The sequence below is a fragment of the Oryctolagus cuniculus genome, chromosome 16 (assembly GCF_051225735.1).
Source record: "Oryctolagus cuniculus isolate XC-2025 breed Fujian yellow rabbit chromosome 16, ASM5122573v1, whole genome shotgun sequence".
Taxonomy (NCBI): domain Eukaryota; kingdom Metazoa; phylum Chordata; class Mammalia; order Lagomorpha; family Leporidae; genus Oryctolagus; species Oryctolagus cuniculus.
The window spans coordinates 94,440,708-94,462,546 of NC_142882.1; the positions used below are offsets into that span (position 1 = coordinate 94,440,708).

The 21,839-nt window shown below is 49.5% G+C and overlaps 2 protein-coding genes across 4 annotated transcripts in view; both read left to right on the forward strand.

The window, feature by feature from the left end:
* The window catches only part of EGFR (epidermal growth factor receptor), a 138,622-nt gene that overhangs the window by 71,042 nt on the left and 45,741 nt on the right, over positions 1-21,839 (forward strand). The gene's annotated exons all lie outside the window — the stretch shown is intronic.
* On the forward strand, positions 6,184-6,597 carry LOC149121877 (cytochrome b-c1 complex subunit 7). The gene has a single exon (XM_089316001.1). It carries the CDS (start codon positions 6,240-6,242, stop codon positions 6,573-6,575), a length of 336 nt encoding a protein of 111 aa, XP_089172127.1. The 5' UTR covers positions 6,184-6,239; the 3' UTR covers positions 6,576-6,597.

The window sequence follows — 21,839 nt, forward strand, 5'->3', positions numbered from 1 at the left end:
TGGGAACCCAACAGGGCAGCAGGCTAGACAGACATGGGGCATGATCACACATGCAAATGCTGTCACCAGGTGTAGCATCAGAAGATTCTCTTGATGTGGGAAGAGGGAAAGGTTCTTACAAACTTAGGAGTATTTCCAAAGGAAGAAAGTTTTAAAATTTTTCATACAGAATACGTATTTATAACTATATATAATATGTCCCATGATATGGAAGTCTAGACATGTAGATTTTAAAACTGTATAGTGGAAACTCTAAGTATCCGTTTCCTTTCCGGATACATGCACTTTGTGGAAGTACCAGGTGTAGCCAGAACAGGGTCTCTGTGGATGGGGATGTTTCTGTGAATGGTTCACAACCACTGCAAAGGCAATGCAAGACAGAAATTGCATCTGGACCCTGCGGCCAGGCCTGCCAGCCTGCAGGGCCACCCTGCTGTGCGGGGCAGCCTCCTGTGCCACGGCCAGGAAGCACAACTGAACCTCAACAATCTGTGGCCTTTGTTTTAAATCTTGAATATCTCAAGATTATTATTCACTTATTTATAGTGGATCCAAAACCAGGAATTCACAGGAGATGGTTTCTGTGTGATCAGAAACTGAATTCTCCACCCCATAGTTACTAGGTTTCCCTGCTGCTTCCTGTTCATATCAGAAATAGAATTTCAAGTATTGCTTTATTTGGGACCAGTTGGAGCCCCATTTTGCATCCCCCATCCCCACCCTGGCTGGCCACCAGCCACAAAGGCTGCACCTCGACCAGCTGGCCATGGCAGCTTGCAGGCCCAGGTGTGAAGTAGCTGGAGCAGCCTTTCCAAGCTAAGATGGGAACGATTTCATTTTCCATTGAAGCTATGCAGAAATGAAGGGGACTCAAGTGCCTTCGCGAAAGCTTCCTTCCAGTGAGTGCTATTGGGGGCTTTCCAGACCTGCACCCACTTTTATTCTGGGAAGCACCATTGTTGCTTCTCCCCTTCCGTTTGTATCCCAGGAACTGATTCAGAAACCATAGAATTGGATTTGGAACTGCTGAATGCAGGCTGACAGCTGACGGCTCTCCCCACGACGTCCTGCCAGCTGGGTGCATGCTCTTCAGGGCTGGCCCGGCCAGGTCCTCTAATGCCCACGGACTCGTGTCTCACGCCAAAGCACACTAGAACGAAAGCATTTGGCTTCATTCTTCAGACATTTTGTGGCATGGGACTCAGTCAACCTGGGTATGATTTGCAATCCTCAGTAACCGGTTTGGAGCAGCTCCCCGACAGGACAAGTTTCATCTCGCTTGCTGGGCCTTTTTGAACGCACACCCAACGTATCTATATTGGGCTTGGATTCCAGCCTCCTGAGCCTTTTGTTGCCACAGATTCAGGCAGGCCCTGAGCAGGAGCCCTCAGACCCTGAGTCAAATGCAGTGTGAATACATTTGTGGGTTTAAATCGCCCAGAACATGGTCTCAGAAACACCTAACGCCTTGTTGCTCTCCAGACTGAATAAAATCCTGTAGAAATGAGTCCTTTACACCAAGGGCAAGCACCGCTTTATTTCAGGAGTGAGTGTGTTCAGTGAAGTGAGTTAAACTGAGATAGGATCAAAGCTAGACGAGCATTAACCTGAGAAGCATTTTGGACTCTGTTAGGACGTCCTCAGTAATGCAGCTTCACAGCCCCCAGATAGACAGACACGTAAATGCCACCGTGAGATGGGCTTGCAGTGATGACCACTGGAGGGGCTGGCAGGGCAGCATCCACATCAGCTCATTTAACCAGACGCATCTGTGGGCTGGTGCAAGGTAATAGCAGAAGAGCTGGGAGGTTGAAGGAGGGACTTGAGACACTGAGCAAGCACTCAGTGGGACTGAGATGAAATTCACGGGTGGTGGACGTACTCGAGACACCCCCAGTTGATGGACACACAGGCGGCCCAGGCACAGGGCAGCAGTGGCCGTCACATGCAAGCAGCTTACTTCTGCAAAGCGCATCTCAACTCCCAGCTCCTACAGCTCTGTTTAAGGGGGGTGCAGACAGTGTCCTGCCCTCGTGTGGACACTTCACACCCCAGGCAGCTTTGCTGGTCCATGAGTAATCAAAGGTGCATCTGAGCCCTGAATGGCTGTGACAGCAAGCTGTGGCCAGCTTGGGATGGCGTCCATCACTCAGACCCATAACTTGGGATCAAAACAGTTGATTAGCTGAGGGTTGTCACTTCCTTTTTTATTTATTTATTATTTATTTACTTGACAGAGTTATAGACAGCAAGAGAGAGAGAGACAGAGACAGAGAGAAAGGTCTTCCTTCCATTGGTTCACTCCCTTAATGGCCGCCACGGCCAGCGCTGCACCGATCCAAAGCCAGGAGCCAGGTGCTTCCTCCTGGTCTCCCATGCGGGTGCAGGGTCCCAAGCACTTGGGCCATCCTCCACTGCCTTCCCGGGCCACAGCAGAGAGCTGGACTGGAAAGAGGGGCAACCGGGACTAGAACTCGGCACCCATATGGGATGCCGGTGCCGCAGGTGGAGGATTAACCAAGTGAGTCACGGCACCAGCCCGAGGGTTGTCACTTTCATTCAAGGGTTTCAGCATTGTCCAGACGTGGCCTCAGAATCGGACCTGGGCGGCTCTGTGGCTGACTGGATAGCAGTCAGGGAAACCTTACAGATGTGAGGGGCTGTGGCCAGTCCACACCAGACAGCAGCTCAGCAGGAGGAGCTCTGTCTGTGTGTCAGTCACCCCGCGGAAGCCAGAAAGGGCTTCCTTCTTGCGGCTGAGGACTGGCATTACATGAAAAATGAGGGATAGCAATGAGATTAGCAGTTGAAATGCCGTGTCTCTACAGAGTGTTTAGGGACGGTGAAATTGCTGCCTGGGGGCAGTGGGACCAGCTGAGTTCAAAGGGGCCAGCCAGTGCCAGAGGCAGTGCTGCGCAGCCCCTCCCCTCCGTTTCATTTTCATGACACGGGCGGAGTCAAAAGGTTCAAGGAAAATGTGCATGATGAGAAAACTATGCATGGATTACAATGTTCTTGGCACCAAAATAAACTTATATTTCAATTCCATCTTCCAGAGATTTTAGAAGTACCTCATACATGCAGCCTCCCAGAGACCCAGCCCTCATTCCTGGTGCCACCCAGGTCTCCTGCAATTGGTGTCACCTGTGTCAGGGAGGGGCAGGGATCATGCCCTGGTGGCTCAGAGGGACCCAGGAACCTTCCCCCAGACCAGAGCAGCCCTGGAATGGGAAGCATGGAGAACGCTGAGGGGCGGGCATGAGGCGTCCATGATGCTTTTTCCGAAAGGCCTCAGGAATCAGATTGAAAGAGGTTTTGTTATCAGCTCCTCATGAAATAGAAAGTTCAGTGCATTCAAGCCATTCACTCTCTAAGCTTCTGGTTGATCACGACCCAGGGCTGACCACCATCTGCCCCATGGTTGCAACAATCTGATGAGACCGTGGAGGCCCCCAGCGTGTGGCAAGTATCTTTGTGTCCTGTGGTTTCCTGGTCAGATTGCCCGGCACCTAGGCAGCGTCCCTTTTCCCAAGTGGAGCTCGGTCCTCCTGCCCCCGGGTGTTTGCAGGAGGCACTGGGCCTTCATTCTTTGTCTGAAAGTTCAGGCCTCGGTGTTTGTGTGTGGGAACGTTCCTGGGTGCCTCGCACCAAGCACCTAGTCCTTTACATCCTCACCGTCTTTGCAGGGATCCTGCTCCAGGAGAATGCACTCACGGCTTCAGCTGGGTTCAAGCTTGGATTCTGCCCAGTGCTCTTGTGGGTTCTCGGAGCTCTGTTTCTGATGTAGACACCCCTGCATATGGAGCTTTGCCACAGATGCCAAGGTGATTTGATAGGCAGCAGGACTGGGCATGGGCTCTGGGTTTTGACACTGTATCAGGTCTGTTTTTTATTTTTTATTTTTTTTTGAAAGTTTCTTTTTATTTATTTGAGAGGTAGAGTCAGAAAAAGAGGGACAGACAGAAAGGTCTTCCATCCACTGGTTCACACTGCAACGGCTGGAGCTGGTCCGTTTAGAAGCCAGGAGCCAGCAGTTTCCCCCAGGTCTCCCACATGGGTGCAGGAGTCCAAGCACTTGGGCCATCTTCCACTGCTTTCCCAGGCCTAAGCAGAGACCTGGATCGGAAGAGGAACAGCTGGACTAGAACCAGTGCCCATCTGGGATGCCGTCACTGCAAGTGGAGGATTAACCTACCGTGTCACAGCGCTGGCCCCACATCATCAGGTCTTGTCCAGAGGCACCTGCCCTGTGGGAAGGAGGACGATGCAGCAGCAGCTTTGGGGTCACCTGGGAACTTGGAGCAGCTACTGATGTGCCTGGCCTGGCTCGCAGTCTGAGTTCCCAGGCTAGACACTGCTCAGTGACTGATATGTAGCCAGGATAGAAAACATTGCTCCAAAGAGACACTAATAACACCTTTTCCTTTCTCTTTCCACCTCAATGTACAGATCAAAACATGGTCATTTTGGAATATTGGAAAAATACAGAAAAGTATGGTATAATAAATAGAAATCTTATATAATCTTGTCATTCAGAAACAACCATTATTAGTACATTATTATGTTTAGTGTATATTTTTACTCATCCACAGCATTTCCTGAGATGTTTTCAATGCTATTTAACATTTTAAAACATGTTTATTAGACCACTCAGTTTTATATCTACATGCAATAACTTATTTAGTAGTTCCTTAATATTGGACATTTAGTAGTTTTTTCAATATTATTTTTAAAAATGTTTCCCTAATTTTCTATACCAAGGAATCATTGGTTTGTAATTGGAGGGTTTATTCTCTTCTATAGTATCCTGTCCAGTAGACAGAGTATTGGTCAACATGTTTGGGTTTTGGTTTTTTCTGGCACCACAGAGAACTGTTTTCGCAGCCTGCATGAATGCCAGCTGCTGAGAGAAGGAAGTTGTATAGGGAAGCAGTGCAGCCTCAGTTGCAACATTGTTACCTAAGTTCACATGAAAACCTAGCATGATTTCAAAAAATACCAACACTGAAACATCACCAGCTAGACAGAGCATCACTAATTAGACAAAGGTATAATAAAAGTGTGCTGGACATGTCCTGGGCATGGTCTTGGCTGCCCTGCTGCCCCACATATAGGGGTCTTCTCAGTTTTGCTTCCCCTGTTAGGATCACTGTGGAGACCCCAACCACAACAAACACCACAGTCAAGGTCCAGTCAGTGCCGCTTCTGTCTGAACTCTGTTCAACAAACGTTTATTGTCCTGTATCATATGTAAGAAGCTATGTTCATCACCTAGTATTCCAGCTCTTCTGTAGTCAGCTGTAGGAAGAATGACCCGCGGGGCTCTGCATCCCAAGGGCTTGGCGCACGGGGTCTCACAGTCCCACCACGGGGTCCCCCAGGCCCTCCAGTTACCGCTGTCAGGACCTGGGCATTGATTGACCCTATGGGCAGTTTCCTGGGAGTCCTCCCCTCCCCTTCCTCATGCCATTCACCCAGCAGTACACCACCACCCTGGGTCTCACACTGGTTGGCCCAAGATTGTATAATTAAGACAGAGAATGACATCAATAAACTTTGTAATCCTTAGGGAAATTCTGCATGGTCATAATTTTAAGTTTAAATGACAGCAGGTTACGAGCAAGAGGGGTCATATGCAGGCCCACACTTCCCGGGGACACTGGTGAGTGTCTGACTTTGAGCATTCCTAAGCCAGGGGTCACGTGTCTGCTATCAGCATATGTGCCTGGGAAAAGGGCCGGATGTGTGGTCCTGGTCCTTGCTGTGACCTGGAGATGATTTAGTCATGCTGGGAAGAGAAAGATTCTCCCAGGAGGAGAAAGGCTTGGCAGCACAAATACCAGAAAGACAAGCATTTTCTTCACTTAAGCTTCTCTGCCCCTGGAAGAGCCCAGGCTGCCAGGCCTTGCTTCTGCTCTGGGAGGCTGATGCTGTCTCTGTGCCTGCACTGTGCCCACAACCTGCTGTGGACAACCTGCACAAGAAGTCCTGCCATCCTGCCACCCCACAGGCCACCCCTTCTGCAGGCTGGGAGGTATCCTGAGCCCATGCACATGGCAGCCTCAGGGCCCATACCAAGCTCCCTTCTGAAACCTGCGTTCATGATGGGGCTTCCACTGTATCAGGCAGCTTTTTTCTTAGGGAACAGCTTTCTCTGCCTTTTCAGTTAAACTTTCAATTCAAGCACAACTGGATTGAAAAAAATTACATCAGAGGCAACGCTTTGCTCTCGGGTCAAGATGGCGGGGAGGCCTGCTGTTGCAGCATCAGGTCGGTGGCTGGATGGTATTCGAAAATGGTATTACAATGCTGCAGGATTCAATAAACTGGGATTAATGCGAGATGATACAATACATGAGGATGAGGATGTAAAAGAAGCCATAAGAAGGCTTCCTGAGAAACTTTATAATGACAGGGTGTTTCGCATTAAGAGAGCACTGGACCTGACCATGAGGCATCAGATCTTGCCTAAAGAGCAGTGGACAAAATATGAGGAGGATAAATTCTACCTTGAACCATATCTGAAAGAGGTTATTCGGGAAAGAAAAGAGAGAGAAGAATGGGCAAAGAAGTAATCACATATTTGAAAACTGTAGATACTGCTGTCCTCGTGTATTTTTCCAAAACTGATTAAAGCTGAAACACAACTTAAAGAAAAAAAAAAAAGAAAAAAGAAAAAAATTACATCAATGACAGATGTATAATTAACAAATACAATAGCCAAACAGCTTGTTGTGATGAGGGCGAAGGAACCCTGGAGTGCTCCCTTCTGGGCTGGCGTGGCCAGCACTCTGGTGCCCACACACAGGCCAGGTCGCCTGCTCTTAGATTTCATGTAAAGAAATCGTCTCGTCTCTCCATGTTCTGTGTCAATGGATCCCTTTCATTCCATGGCCATATAGTTCTGCTATAGAGGACATCACACTGTCTGTCCCACAACTGATGGGCATGGGGGTCACTTCCCTTTTTGGCAATTACAAATCTGCAAATGGTGCCTCGTGCATCTCTGGGAAGACATTTCTCTCTCTCTCTCTCTCTCTCTCTCACACTGTCTAACTCTGCCTGTCAAAAAAAAAAAAAAAAGAAAACAGGGACTTTCATAGCTTTCCCTGGGACACTGATAATATCATAGAGTGACATTGGCAAAAGCATGGAGATTACACAGCCCAACAACTCGCATCACTAAATCCACACCCACCCTGAGAGACTTAGCAGAGCAGCCTGGGACCTAGGTGCAGTAGTAAGTAAGGCTGGAATCTATTTATGAGCAGTGATGGAAATGGAAATCACTTGTGCCATGCACATGTTGCACGTCGTTTCTTGCTGCAGGCCTCTTCCTAACATTGGCTTCACTGCTTCAGCATACTTGAAGGGAAATTCATTCATTCCTTTTTAGGCAAGTGGTTTGTAAAGCGGAGTTGAGCTGTGATTGAGTATTGTCTGCTGCCTTTTTAGAGCATCAAGTGGTTGTTGAATGAATGAGTGAAAGGGGGAGAGGTAGTAGCACCCAGTGGTAGATGAAGTGGTCTGGGGGGCCAGCGTCTGCACTGCGGAAAAGTCCACAGCACCTGGAAGAAGTGGGATGACCTTGACTCTGGCTGCTGTCACTTAGGGCACAGTGATGCCCCAAAGGTAACAGATGACCCCAGAAGAAATGGCTCTGAAGGATGGGCAGGCCCCTCCAGGCAACAGGGCTTCCGGAACCATATCACAGAGTTCTGTAAAACCAAAGGTGACTACAGCAGGCATCTGAGAGCAAGTCACCAACAGAGCCACACTCAACCATACTATTTCCCAGAATGCCTCAGGGGTGCTGTGTCTCCAGAGGTTTTGTCTCTGAGCACATTTTTATGAGGGTCGTGTTGTAGGAAAGTAGCAATAAATGGTGCACGAGTGTCCTTCCAAAGTTCATGGAAAAGTATAATTAAATAAGTTTGCTTTGGTGTAAAAAAAATTGAAATCTATACATAGTTTTCTTAGAGATTTATTTGTTTATTTGAAAGGCAGAGAAACAGAGAGAGGAGAGGGAGGGAGAAAGTGATCTTCCATCTGCTGGTTTACTCCCCAAATGGCTGCCACAGCCAGGGCTGGGCCAGGCCAAAGCCAGGAGCCAGGAACTCCATCGTGGTCTCCCATGTAGGTGCCGGGACCTGTGAGCCAGCTGCATTGCCTTCCCAAGTGCAGTGAGCTGGGAGCTGGATTAGAAGCAGAGCAGCCAAAGACTGGAACCTTGAAACTGCACTCTGATGTGGATGCTGGCCTTGCAAGTGACTTAACCCATTCCACCATGTTTCTTTCGTAATATGCATTTCCATGGACTTTCTGAGGATAGCTCATATTTGAGGCTTTAGTAATTTCAAAAAACTGGATTTTGAAGACAGAAGAACAGAGAACCTTTTGTTGTTATTGTTTTGAGAACTTTTTGCACTAAGACCTTCCAGGTCGGGCTCTGCACACAGCTAGGTCCTTGGGACCAAGAAGGAGAAAGAGCTCAGGACCAGGATGTGCACCTGACACCACCCTGGCTCCATGTCTGTGACTCCTGTGCTAGGGGAGAGTTGGCTACATGATGGCTGTCCTTTTACAAAATTGGTGGTTTTTAAAGTTCCAAGCACAAATTAGCATTTTATTAACAAATCCTTTACTTATCTTCTTAAAAGGCTTCCAGGGAAATTGCCCTTCATGTTCAAAGCAGAGACATTGGAGCAAGGCAGGCTCAGAAGATGCTGATGGCACCATCCTAACAGCCACGGTGGGAAAAGCAGGTGACCCAGTCTGAGTGCCTCTCTCAGGGAACACACGCCAACATCCTGACACCTGCTGGCCGCTGCGAGCTGAGTAAACAGCACTCGTGCCCTCCAGAATAATCACATTCACGGCACAGCTGTGGCACAAGGGTTCCCTGGGCAGAGCCAGGCACCGTGGTCGGGCTGGGTCTCTGGGAAGGTCCCGGGGCCAGGCCAGGTGAGCCCAGGGCTGAAGGGCTGTGCAGCAGAGGGGAAGTGTCGGGTGAGTCAGCCCCACATCCTGAAAAGCTCCCTACAGCCACCCCATAGATGTTTTCTCAGTGCCAACATGGTGGGGAAATGATTAGTTTACTTAGAAGAAGGAGCAGGTGTTCAGCCTAGCAGTAAAGATACATGCATCCCACTTCGGAGTGCCTGGTTTGATTCCCAGCTCAGGCTCCTGATTCTGGCTTCCTGCTAATGTGCAGTCTGTGAGGCAACAGTGATGGCTGCAGGACTTGGGTCCCTGCCACCCTGGTGGGAGACCAGATTGAATTCCTGGCTCCAGCTTTGGCCTGGCCCAACCACCACTGCTGCAGCCATTTGGGGAGTGAACCAGCAAATGGAAGCACTCTCCCTGTCTGTCTCTGTCTCTGCCTCACAAATAAATAATTTCTTCTAAAAAAGATAAGACTAGAAAGCTAAAGTTTAACTTTTAAAATGATTTTTAAGCATTTTTATTTTTAACAAGCCCTACCTTTCCTCCAAAGTCAAGCGGAAGACAGTTGGGGTCAGTGTAGGATGAAGAGAGTCTGAAGCTGTTGTCCCTTCCTCCACTCACTTCCAGCAGAAGCACTGCTACCTGTGCCACTGCAAAAGAAAAGAATCATTAAAGTTCTTAATTTCATAACAGATCTCATCTAATAAGAATAAGCATGTTATAAAATTCATTTTAAATAATAATCACATGTCATTTGTAATAGTTCTCTAATAATGTATTGAGTGCTTTTATCCCCATAAACAGTGTATTAGGACACTTAAAAATCTGTGGAAAATATAATTAAAAGTTAAGTTTATTTTGACACAAAAAATCTTTGAAATCTGTGCATAGTTTTTTCATAATGTGCATTTTTCGTGAACTATTTGAAAACTCCCTGTTTGCATTTCTGAAATGTTTGCATCAAAATAAACTTATCTATCAGTTCTGTTTTCCATGAACTTTTTGAAATCCCCTAGCCCATAAGATCTGCAAATCCTTTGTCCTGACATAGAGACTAGACTCAAACATGTTTGGGACAATAGGGTTGATACCAACACGGCCTTTGGGACATTAAAAAACAGAGGAAGAAAAACACACTGGCTCTGAGGCTCTGCAGGTCCAAGAAGAGTTCGATTTGGACACTTGACTTTCAGTGTGATAGGAGACGGTCCTTTCCCACAAATGATCTGGCAAAAGTGCAGAAAGCTCACCCCTGAGCTGTTAGCAGACGCCCCTCTTATCTGGCTCAGTCTCCTGCAGCATTCACAGCGTGGCAGTCTGCTCTGTCTGCCTCAGCTGACCCCACAAGCCCTGGTTCTCCTCGTCTTGCTCTCTCCAAGTCTTTGAAAGGTTCCCCTGTCGAGAGGTCACTCTGCTGCTGCAGCAGGTGACCGCTGTGGTCTGCATCTGTCCTGATGGGACAGCAGCGCTTGCAAAAGTCTGCCATCGAAGACTAGAGGATGCTGGCCCTCCAGGCTGGTCTGTGTGCAGGTGAAGGTCAGGCAGGATATAATGGGCTGCTCCAGTTGCTGGTGCTCTGGAGGAATCTCTTAGCTTACTACATGAAAACTGAGTAACTTATTGATGACAAAGAAGGACTTTCCTGCTTTGGCAAACAATACTCTCCAGTATTTCACTGGGAAATTTCTCACTTTAATAGAGAAAAGAATGCATCACAGCTCTGAGATCTCTGTGGAAGTGAGCCATCTGCACCTTCCCTCTCTATTAGCCAGTGGGTGGCAGTGTGGGAAACAGTCGTCTGATGGCTCCTGTCTTCTTCCTGGACTGACAGCCCTAGGAGGGCCACAGCCACTCCTGTCTCATCACAGGGCCTGGAGTCTCAGCAGGGCTCAGCCAGCATCCCGTGGACTGCAAGCTGACTCGTTCTCCTTGGGACATTGTCAGCCTTAGAATGTATATGTCGGGTGGAAGCTGGTTTATTATTATCATTTATTATTATTATCATCATCATCATCATCAGTGACACTGTAGTCATTGTATATTTTCCACAGCTCCTGGTGCTTACAGCCTGAAAAGGCAATATTAGCATTTCCTGTGAGAAGCATCTATGGTGTGGTGAGAAACTGGTCAGGTGTCATTTTTGGGAGATTAGGTAACTGTTTTCTAGTGGAGTGAATTGCCTGCTGTTGCAAGTCAGGGCTTTGCTAGACTGGTTTACCAGGCCAGGGGGAAAGAGATAAGGGGATCTCTTGTGAGAGGTCATCTGTTTTGAAAGCCTGGAAGATTCCATGAACTGGATCCAAGGTTACAACACCGGAAGATGTCTCGGATTGGGCAGGGTGATGAGGCCTCCGGCTAAACATAAAAACATAAATTCTTCATGCTCTTCTCTTTGGAAAGCCCCCTGTGCTACAGTGTCTGTAGTAGGGAATCAGTGTGGGATGAAACTGATAGCAAAGAGAAATAAGCTTCCACAGAGCCTCCTGGGACAGGGCAGCTCCCTTCCCTCCTGGCCTGTGCCCTTTGAGACACCTCTGCACTGCAGACAGAATGCGACCCCTCGCCATGGCCCATGGCTGCCCTGCCTCCACCTCCACAGCCTCCCTGGTGGGAGGACTCAAGGTGCTGCCTCCCAGAGGAGCCTTACCTGGGCCACTGCTTCATCTCCACCAGAGCTACTAGTTCAGAGGCAAAACTGGAACTGAACGCTCTGCGGCAGGGAGGCCGGGTTTGTCTCCTGTTTGCATTGCTAAGCCTTCCTGGGGAGCTTTTGTTGCAGTGAAACAAATATTAGAAGAACCCTCCCCTATTATAGAGTAGAAAGGCATTGACAGGATGGTTGTAGGTGGTGCTGTAATGAATTCCATTGGTCTCTCTGTGTGGCAGTAGTCTTGGCTGAGAAGGAGCTACCCACCCAGGGTCTGCCCTATACACCTGATTGGTGCCTGTGTCTCTCTTTAATCCATGCTGGGATCCTATACTGGCTGTTTACTACAAAAAAAGAGAGAAAGAGAGAAAGAGAGAGAGAAAGAAAGAAAGGAAAGAAAGAAAGAAAGAAAAAGAAAGAAAGGGAGAGAGAGAGAGAGAGAGAGAGAGAGAGAAGGGAAGGGGAGGGGAGGGGAGGGGAGGGAAGGGAAGGGAAGGGAAGGGAAGGGAAGGGAAGGGAAGGGAAGGGAAGGGAAGGAAGTTTGGAGTAGGATCTGGGCAAGGGCATTGCAGAATCTCGGTGTAAAATGGAAATTCGCCAGAGGAATCCCTTCGCTGTGGAGAACTTACTGGAAGCAGAAGGTCTCGCCCCTAAAATCTTCCACACCAAAGCTCCTTCTCCCTCCAGCCTGCCCAGGTTGCCCACACTTCTGTCATCCCTGGCCTCTGATAACCTGGGTTTGCAACTGACAGCTCTTATCTCACTCTTCCTTTTCACCTAGCCTATATGGCCCAGTCTCCTTCATCCATGACTTCTTTGTTGTTGTTGTTGTTGTTGTTAAAGATTTTTTATTCATTATTTGAAAGGCAGAGTTACAGAGAGGCAGAGAGAGAGAGAGAGGTCTTCCATCCGTTGGTTCACTCCCCAAATGGATGCAATAGCTGGAGCTGGGCTGATCCAGAGCCAGGAGCCTCCTACGGGTCTCCCACATAGGTGCAGGGGCCCAAGGACTTAGGCCATCTGCCAATGCTTTGCCAGGCCATAGCAGAGAGCTGGATCTGAAGTGGAGCAGCTGGGACCCAAACCAATGCCCATATGGATGCTGGCACTGCAGGCAGTGGCCCCACCCACTATGCCACAGCGCCAGCCCCCATCCACATCTTCTTGCCCCATCCGTGCCCCAGCTGTGTCCTCACCAGACAGGATGGAGTGCATCCATGGGCTACCGAGCAGGGGAGTGACCCCATAACCATGCTGTCTGCTGCCAGGGTCAGAGTCCAGCCTCTGGCCGCAGCAAGGCCCTCGAGACAGCCCTTGCCATTACTTCCTCATGCTCAGTACTGGTCCCTGGATCTTCCCTCACTGGACAGATGTCTCATGCCTCCCTGCCAGTGCCCACTTCTGTGCCTTCTCATACTGTCCCTGAGCCTCTCCTCCCCATGTTCCCAACACAGCTCAGGGACACATCTGGGGAAGCCTTCTCCACCCCCTGTCTGATTGAGGTGTCCCTCTCTCCTCTCTTAGCTGAAAATTAGCAGTCTGAGCCCTTGCACTACTCCTTTTCCAACATTTCGTGTGGTTTTCCATCTCAGCACCCATTACACTGCAAACGTCCCTATCTCAGTCGTTTGACTGAGTCCCTTCATTGCACAATGTCTGTACTCAGCAAATGTCTAATCGATAGAGGAATTGACTGATTGGTTCATAGATGACAGTAGTACAGGCTTGTGGGATTTGGGTATAAAATAACTTGGGAATTACACTGTGAAATAGTCACAAGGATTCAGCAAACTCACACACCCCCATATAACCTCAAGTCAACACTAAATAATAAATGGACAGACTTAGGGGGAAGTGCAAGCTTACGTCCAAATGTGAAAACCATTCTCCAAGAAAATTTATTGTGAAGTTAATATGAGCTCTCTGTCCCCTCTCCCATCCAGATGTACAGACAAGTGGTTATGTAATACTTTTGGTTTTGTGTTTCTTTTGCAAATTGAGCTAGCACATGGTGAGTGGCTGGGTTCTGCCGCCCAGCTTTTGAGCTGTTTCCAAGCATAAAATTACAATTCCAGATAATTCTGTCCAAAGACCAGGGTCTCCTTAGGGGGAGAGGAAGGTACAGACCTCCCCAAGCCACGCAGCCATGGCATCCCCAGCTGTTTCACAAGGCAGTGCGATGTTCTGTAACCCTAAGTCTCCAGCTTTCTAAGAAAGGGAACGCCTGTGTCTCCATGCTCCGGGTCCCAACCCATTCACAGCACCACCCACGCAGCATCTGTAGTTCTTAAGCCAGGAGCACACATTATTTTAAAAAGTTCCTTGCGCTTATGTACAAAACTCAGCTTTTAGGGGGGAAAAATCTGCCTTGAATGGGTGTGCCACAGCGTGGAAATTTGCCTGGCCCCCTCAGAGCGCCAGAACGAGCAGCATCGGGGACTCGGGTAAGACGCAGCACACTCTGGGTTCTCGCTTCTCCAGCTGCTGGCCTCGGGGACCGGGCAGTCAGCTTAAAAGGGAAAACAAATCCTGACGTTGCCTCAAGGACGCGTGCCCCAGCCGGCGTGGCGCCCGGGCCTCGCAGGGACAGCGCCCTGGCCTCGCAGGGACAGCACAGCCCCGGGGCTCCAGCCCCGCCGGTGTCCCTCAGATCGAGACGCCGGGCCTGGCACAGGAGCAGACAGACAGGGCTCCCGCGTCCCGGGCCTGGCGGGGCCGGCCTCTGCGCTCCTCACTCCGGCTGCCCTGCGGCACTGCCGGCTGCAGTGGCCACTTTCCGCCCTCCGAGGGTCTTTGCGACCACTCGCCTCTCATGGTCCCCGAGGGAGAAAACGAAATTCAAGTCGTTTCTTCAGAATCACAGTGTCACGGTTACCTCGCGTGAAGTCTGACGGAGAGTGAGGACACGCCGTCCCGGGCAACGCGAAAGCGAACAGCTGGCGGGCGTGAGGGCGCTGGCCCGCGCGGGAAGCCGAGGACGTGCGGTCGGTTGGTGGTAAATAGGATTAAGCCTGTAGGGTGCGATTTTAAAACACCACCGCCCCAGAGAGGGGGACCACCTCCGCCCGGCGAGCGCCGCCATTTCGCCGTTTTCAGTGCCTCGGTTCCCTGTGAGAGCTGCCGCCAGAGTCGTGGGAATAAATGCATTTATTTTGGTGTGAAAGTAAAACCCATGCTCGGTTTGTTCATAATATACACTTTTCATGTGAACTTCTGAAGACCGCTTTTTATTCCTTTGTATTTGCTGTATTTCCAAAAATAGCTAAAGGGAAGGCAAGAGGTTTTCTCCTTAAGGAGGGAGGCGTGCCTGGTGTGAGGTGGCAGAGGGATAAGTGGCTGCCCTGGGCCTGGTTTCGGATCGGCGTGAGGGGCGCCCATGTGACTGAGACTGGGCCACTCGAGGAGCGTGCTCACGTGATGCAGGCTGGGCCATTCCCCGAGGACCAATCACGTGATGCAGGCTGGGCGACTCCGCGCTCCAGCAGGCATTGCCAGCATTGCCAGCACCTCTCAGGGTTTGGGGCAGGAGACCCCAGTGGACCTAAGTGATGCCCAGCGCAGGACTGTGATAGCCACACGAAAATGAAGAGACAGGCATAGAAGAATGCCAGCCCTGGCAGTTGAGGGTTTTCAGTGCCTTGTTCCTTAGTTCAGTGCCTCAGTTTCGCTAATCATAAATAGCGAGAGTTGAGCTCTAAGACCCTCTCGGAGCTGGCCCTGAGGCGAAGGGCGTCCCCTCAGCTGGGCCGGTCTTCTGGAAAGTGCAGGATAAAGCCGAGTCTGGTCACACTTCCCAACCCCGGCAAGACCTTCCTCTAGAACACAGGTGGGACACACACAGCCAGGGGCCTGATCCAGCCTCTGCTACCGCATTCATGGCAGCATGGCCGCCTGCCTCCTGTCTGGTAGAGTGGGGCCCTTGGGATCAAGCCCTTTAAACTGCAAGGCCGATTGGGAGGACCCATGGCCCTGGTGAAGGGCGCGTCCATCCCAGCTCTGCGAGACCCCAGCCTGCAGCCCAGGCTCTGGTTTTCCCATGCCTGAGCATCCAGTGTTAATGGTGAAGGTCGAAGCTCAGTTGGTTGCCCTGCCTTGGGGTGGGGCAAGTTCTGGAAACAGCAATAGGCCCTGTGGCAAGACTTCCCTGCACCCAGATGGTTTGTGTGCAGCAAAAGCTTGTGCTGGTCTGCTCGTGGGTTAACTTGGTGGCTGGTAGTGATTCTGACTCAGTGAACCCGGGAAATGGGCCTTGGATTAAAAAGCCCCAGGAAAAGAGAAGGCCCAGGCTTCCTCCTAGATAAAAGCCCTGACCTCAGAATGGTGCAGTGTGTACTGCCATGTCCTCCTCTTGCCGATTTAAAAATGAAACTTAAAAGGAATAGTTGAATTAAGTAGAAGTAAGTAAAAAAAAGATACCTCATGTTAAAAGCATGAAGTAAAAATGTGCACAAATGCAGCTCGGGTTGTAAAACCACCACAAGGGGCAGGTGAGGTTTCACAGGAAAGACAGCAGGTATTGCGAGCTGCAAGTCTCTCCCAGGAACAGACAGGCACCCACTGGACGTGGCTCCTGCAGTCCTAAGTGTCTAGCACAGATTCCCAAGACATAGACTGGATTCCTCCCCTTCAAGCCTCAGGCACAGCCCTGGGACCTCAGGACCCCAGCCAGGCCACACAGCAGCAGCCCTGCAAGCAGAGGGGCCAGACTCCAACACTACTTGAACCCAATCCAGATTTAATTCAGATTCAAGTGTTGGTCCTCCCTACTAAGGGTCACCTGTGCCGGGTACTTTGCCCAGGGCTGCTCCTGGGAGCCATACACATGTCGGCCACGTGTCAGCTGTGGTCAGAGTGAGAAGAAAGACTCCAAGGGACTCAGGGGTTTCCTGGTAGAAGAGCCGCTGGGCCCCAGGGCAGCTGTGGCTCCCACCTGTGGCCCCAACACTGCTGGTGAGAATGTATCGCTCACTGCTGTGTAGTCAAACAGTGGAGTTTTTTGCATTCCCACTTTTCTACTTTTTCAAGTCTTTATGACATATATGTGAAGCATGAGTTCAAAGGACTCTGCTGAGCCCTGACCGTGAAAGCGGGCAGGGGCCTGTGCACACTAGGGTGCAAGTGAGTCCCCCCCCCCCTTAGCTGCTTCTCATTCATTCCCAGCATGGAAAGGATAAGATGCATCCACAGAGAAAACAATTCCAGCCCAAAGCCACACAGCAGGAGCTCAGACTGGCAACACCACCTGGGAATCTACTCCACCCAGGCTCCCAAGTGCCCCTGGAGTGGTGCGCAGCTGAGGTCCTGCTCCTGAGTCTGCTCCTCAGGGGATGATCCCATGTGACCTTTCCTCCACTGCCTACACCCCACACAATGTGCCTAGCAGTCCCAAGCATCCCTGCTGACCACTGGGATTGGCAGTCTGTGCACAGCACCTACAGGACATGGTGCCATGGAGCCACCAAGCAGCCAACATGGGCCCAGGGAGGGGCATGCAGGGGCATCTCTGTCTTTAGAACAGGTCACTCCTGTGATACCCACTCATGCCCTGGCCTCACTGATGTTCTGTTGAGGTTTGTGGTTGTTGTTTCCTCTTGCTGCCCTTTCCAGAGAGGGGCTACTAATGGGTTTGGGACTTCTTTTTGTCAACTCATGGGTAAACCAACAAACGTGTGTGTATTTTAGAGATGAACTGGAAACAGATTTGTGCATTACAGACTTTTTAAATTGGGGCAGTGGCCATGACTGCCACACAGAGTCTCTGTGTGGAGAAGGAATGCTGTACCTTGTTTCTGGTCAGAAATGCTCATTTATGATGATTTATTTTACTTGAAAGTCATGGATACAGAGAGAGAGAGTTCTTCCATCTGCTGGTTCATTCCCCCAAATGGCCACAATGGCCAGAGCTCAGCCAGACCAAAGCCAAGAGCCAGGAGTTTCCCAGGACCTCGACCGTCCTTTGCTGCTTTCCCAGGCACATTAACAGAAGCTGGATTGGAAGTGAAGCAGATGGGACACAAATCAGTGCCCATATCAGATGCTGGTGTCAGCTTTACCTACTACACCACAACACTGGCCCCCAGAAATGCTCATTTCTTTGTGAATTATAACTCTCTTCCAGACTTTTTCTATCACAAGAAGGAAAACAGTGTTTCTTATAGATAACTAACAACCACCAGAGAGGAAACCATGTCTTCCAAATTAGAATTTGAGCAAAATCTCAGAGGAGGAGAAAGTAGAAAATAGTAGAAATTGAAGAAATTTCACTTTTTCAGTGTGGTAAACTGGGGGACTACCAATGATAAAACCACTGTGCCTGGCAGCATGGATTGCTCCTTGCTCTGCTCTTCATATGAACGTTATACTGTAACACTCGGCATGTGGGCTCCTTGCTGTCATCTGAGTGTGAACTCCATGCTCTAATACTCAGCACGTGGGCTCCTTGCTGTAATCTGAGTGTGAACCTGTGTTCTGACACTGGATGTGTGAGCTCCTTGCTGTAATCTGAGTGTGCACCCTGTGTTCTAGTACTCGGCATGTGGGCTCCTTGCTGTAATCTGAGTGTGAACTCCGTGTTCTGACACTGGATGTGTGAGCTCCTTGCTATAATCTGAGTGTGCACCCTGTGTTCTGAAGCTGGATGTGTGAGCTCCTTGCTATAAACCAAGCGTGAGCATACGCTTTCTGCCACTCTAACCCAAGTGACAGTCTGGCGTTCCTGTGGGCTGAGTAACTAGTGGTTCTGCCCTGCCCCGTGACATAGGCTCACTGAATCCTCTGTCTGGCCGATGTTCATTTTATTCTCTGTGCCGCATGTGGCTCTGGAATGTCCCATGATGAGTTCATGGTCAGAGTCATCCCCGTGAGGGCTGATCTTTTCCTTCAGGGCAATGAGTCCTTCTGATTCACCCTTGGCAGCTGTCTCTGACCTGTTTTTATTAAATGTGTTTAGTGGAGTGAATGAATGAAGGGATGAATGAATGAGGAAGAACCAAGCAGCCTCCGTGCATGGTGCAGAGTGCAGAGCAAAGAGCCTCACTCCAGGCTCTGGCTCCACCTCCCATGGCACTCCCCAGCCCCTGAGGCCTGACTGTAGATTCTAGGGGGTGAACTGTTCTTGCCCTGGGCCTGCACAGGGAAGCCCCTCCTGATACACGATATGTCAGATTGCTTTTGGATGGTTCAGACCAAGTAGTGTGATGTGATGTCTGCTTTAAAGCAGTGTTCTGTGGAAAACATAGCAGGAATAAAAGCAGAGACCATTTAGGAGGCAGATGGAAGAAACTGACAAGAGTCCAGCTTCTTTGGCAGCTATTAATATGTACTGGAGAAAACAACAAATTAAAACAATTACAGATTTACTTGGGCAGTACCCAGTGTCTGAGTGGATTTAGGCAGCTCTGGAGGAACGTGTTCCAAGGTTGTGTCTTAGCATGGATGTGCCCAGGCCTGTGGATAACGAGAGGCGTCTGCCCCCGTCATGGCTGAGGGAAGCTAGGGGCCCAACTCCATAAAATCAGGAGCATTTAAAGACTTCAGAGAGGCAGGCAGCTTGTTTTCCTCTTCAGTTAAGGTAAAGCATGGGTTTTCTTTTTTTTTTTTTTAACTTTTATTTAATGAATATAAATTTCCAAAGTACGATTTATGGATTACAATGGCTTCCCCCCCCTACCGTCCCTGCCACCCACAACCCTCCCCTTTCCCACTCCCTCTCCCCTTCCATTCACATCAAGATTCATTTTCGATTATCTTAATATACAGAAGATCAGCTTAGTATACCTTAAGTAAGGATTTCAACAGTTTGCTCCCACACAGAAACATAAAATGAAAAATAATAGATGATTTTTTTAAATGATGATGAAATCAGATCAGACCTATTGTCATGTTTAATCCCAGTGAGAGTCAAGTTGGGAGTTGATAATTTCTTTTTTTTTTTTTTTTTTACAGAGGATCAGTTTAGTATGCATTAAGTAAAGATTTCAACAGTTTGCACCCCCATAGAAACACAAAGTGAAATATATTGTTTGAGTACTCGTTATAGCATTAAATCTCAATGCACAGCACATTAAGGACAGAGGTCCCACATGAGGAGTAAGTGCACAGTGACTCCTGTTGTTGACTTTACCAATTGACACTCCTGTCTATGGCATCAGTAATCTCCCTATGCTCCAGTCATGAGTTTCCAAGGCTATGGAAGCCCTCTGAGTTCTCCAATTCTTATCTTGTTTAGACAAGGTCATAGTCAAAGCATGGGTTTTCTTAAGGAACAGAATAACCAGACCCCAGATCAGCCCTGGGTGTCCAAGAACAGCCCGTACGGTGCTCACCACAGTACACCTGCCCAGATCCACCCAGAGGCTGAATGCAGCACCAGGAGTCGAGTCTCCCACCTGCTGAGCTATGCCGTGAACCTTCCACAAATGGGCAGTTCTGCTGGCACCGTTTGCAGGAAGTTCTGAAACAAGCAAAACGGTTGAGCAGTGAATCTACATCAGAATGTGGTCTCCTCTGGTGCTTGGGCAGGGTCTGCCCAGGAGTGGGAGGCATGAGGGATGACATATGTTCTGTGTTGCAGTGGAGTTTAGTCACATAGGCAGATGCACCTGTGAACTTCAAATGCTATGCTCAAGATCATTCCACGAAGTTTGCAAATGTTCCCTCAAAACCTAAAACAGCAGCAACTGTAAACTAATATTAGTTTTAATTGTTTATTTGAAAGGCAGAGAGAGAGAGAGAGGCCTCCAATCTACTGTTTAGTCCTTGAATGCCTGCAACAGCTGGCGCTAGGCCAGTCTGAAGCTAGGAGCTGGGAACTCCATCCATGTTTTCCTTTATTTTCCTGACGAAGGTTGCTCTCTGATTTAATAGTGAAAGTTCCCTGGTTCAGCTGAGAGAAGTCCATGTCCTGACCTCAGAGGTGTGTCATCTTAGCCTTCATCCTCTGTTCCCTAAAGGGGAACCTATTGGGCTGCTTCCACCAGAGGTCCTCATTGATGATGGCCGCTGGCTGCTGGAAAGGGTATGGCCAGTGGTTGTGGCCACCTGGACCACAGCCCATTGCCTTGAAGAAAGTAGAGGCCAGCTGTTTGCTGGGAGAGCAGTCTTTTTCCCAAGTCGTGCCAGCTGAGGTCACTGTATCAGTGGAAACACCTTGAAGGCCCTCAGAGCTGGGCAGTCTGCTGGGTGCTGGGTATGGACAGCACCACAGCTGTGCCAGCTCAACTTTGTGATCAAGGCAGCTGCACATCTGCAGAAGCCAGCCAGAGAAGTTGGCCGGAATCATTCTGCCCTGGGAACAGGGGCCAGTGGCCAGAGAGCCCCTGCCTGGAGAGAGTCCTCACCAGCACTCCACCCAGTGAGAACATGGAAGGGGAGCAGAGGGAGACCCCACAAAGCTGAAGAGGGTGGGACGATACCCCACATGCAGCGCTGGTGCAAACTCTTTGGGTTGGTTGTGTATTGTCTGATCCTGTGCTGCCAGCCAAGGCTCCCTCTGTAAGGCAGACAGATGGTGACGCGCTTTAGAATTCCCATGGGTGTGGAACCAGGAAGCCTGTAGAGCACGATGCATGTTTAAAAAGCCTCCTGAAGAAAGTACCATGGGGCTGGCACTGTGGTGCTGTGGCGCAGCGGGTTAAAGCCCTGGCCTGAAGCGCCAGCATCCCATATGGGCGCCAATTCTAGTTCTGGCTGCTCCTCTTCCAATCCAGATCTCTGCTAAGGCCTGGGATAGCAATAGAAGATGGCTCAAATCCTTGGGCCTCTGCACCCATGTGGGAGACCCAGAAGAAGCTCCTGGCTCCTGGCTTCAGATCGGCTCAGCTCTGGCCGTTGTGACCATCTGGGAAGTGAACCAACAGATGGAAGATCTCTCTCTATCTCTACCTCTCTCTGTAATTGTATCTTTCAAATTAATAAAATAAATCTTAAAAAAGAAAGTACCAGGATCTTTGGCCTTGTTTCTGTGCATGACCACCTGGTTACTGTGGTGAGGGCAGCAAGAGCCTGGCCAGGTCTGACATCCAAAGCCAGGGGCCATATTTCTTCACTGTTAACCACAATTTTGGTTCAAGTTTGATCCCTTACAAGCTCCCTGCTTCAAAAGCCCCAAGCCTCTTTGTTTTACAGTGCTTGCCTAAACATGTCTTTCAAAGAGCCAGATTTGTAAGCATGACTTCCTTGTAATCCTCTCGTTTCCTTTTAAAACAGACTCCCAAGTGCATTACCAGGGTCTGGCTTTGTGTTTCCC

What these genes read in the sequence shown, in the direction of transcription:
- LOC149121877 (XM_089316001.1), top strand. Translation starts at nt 6,240, where the DNA reads ATGGCGGGGAGGCCTGCTGTTGCAGCATCAGGTCGGTGGCTGGATGGT.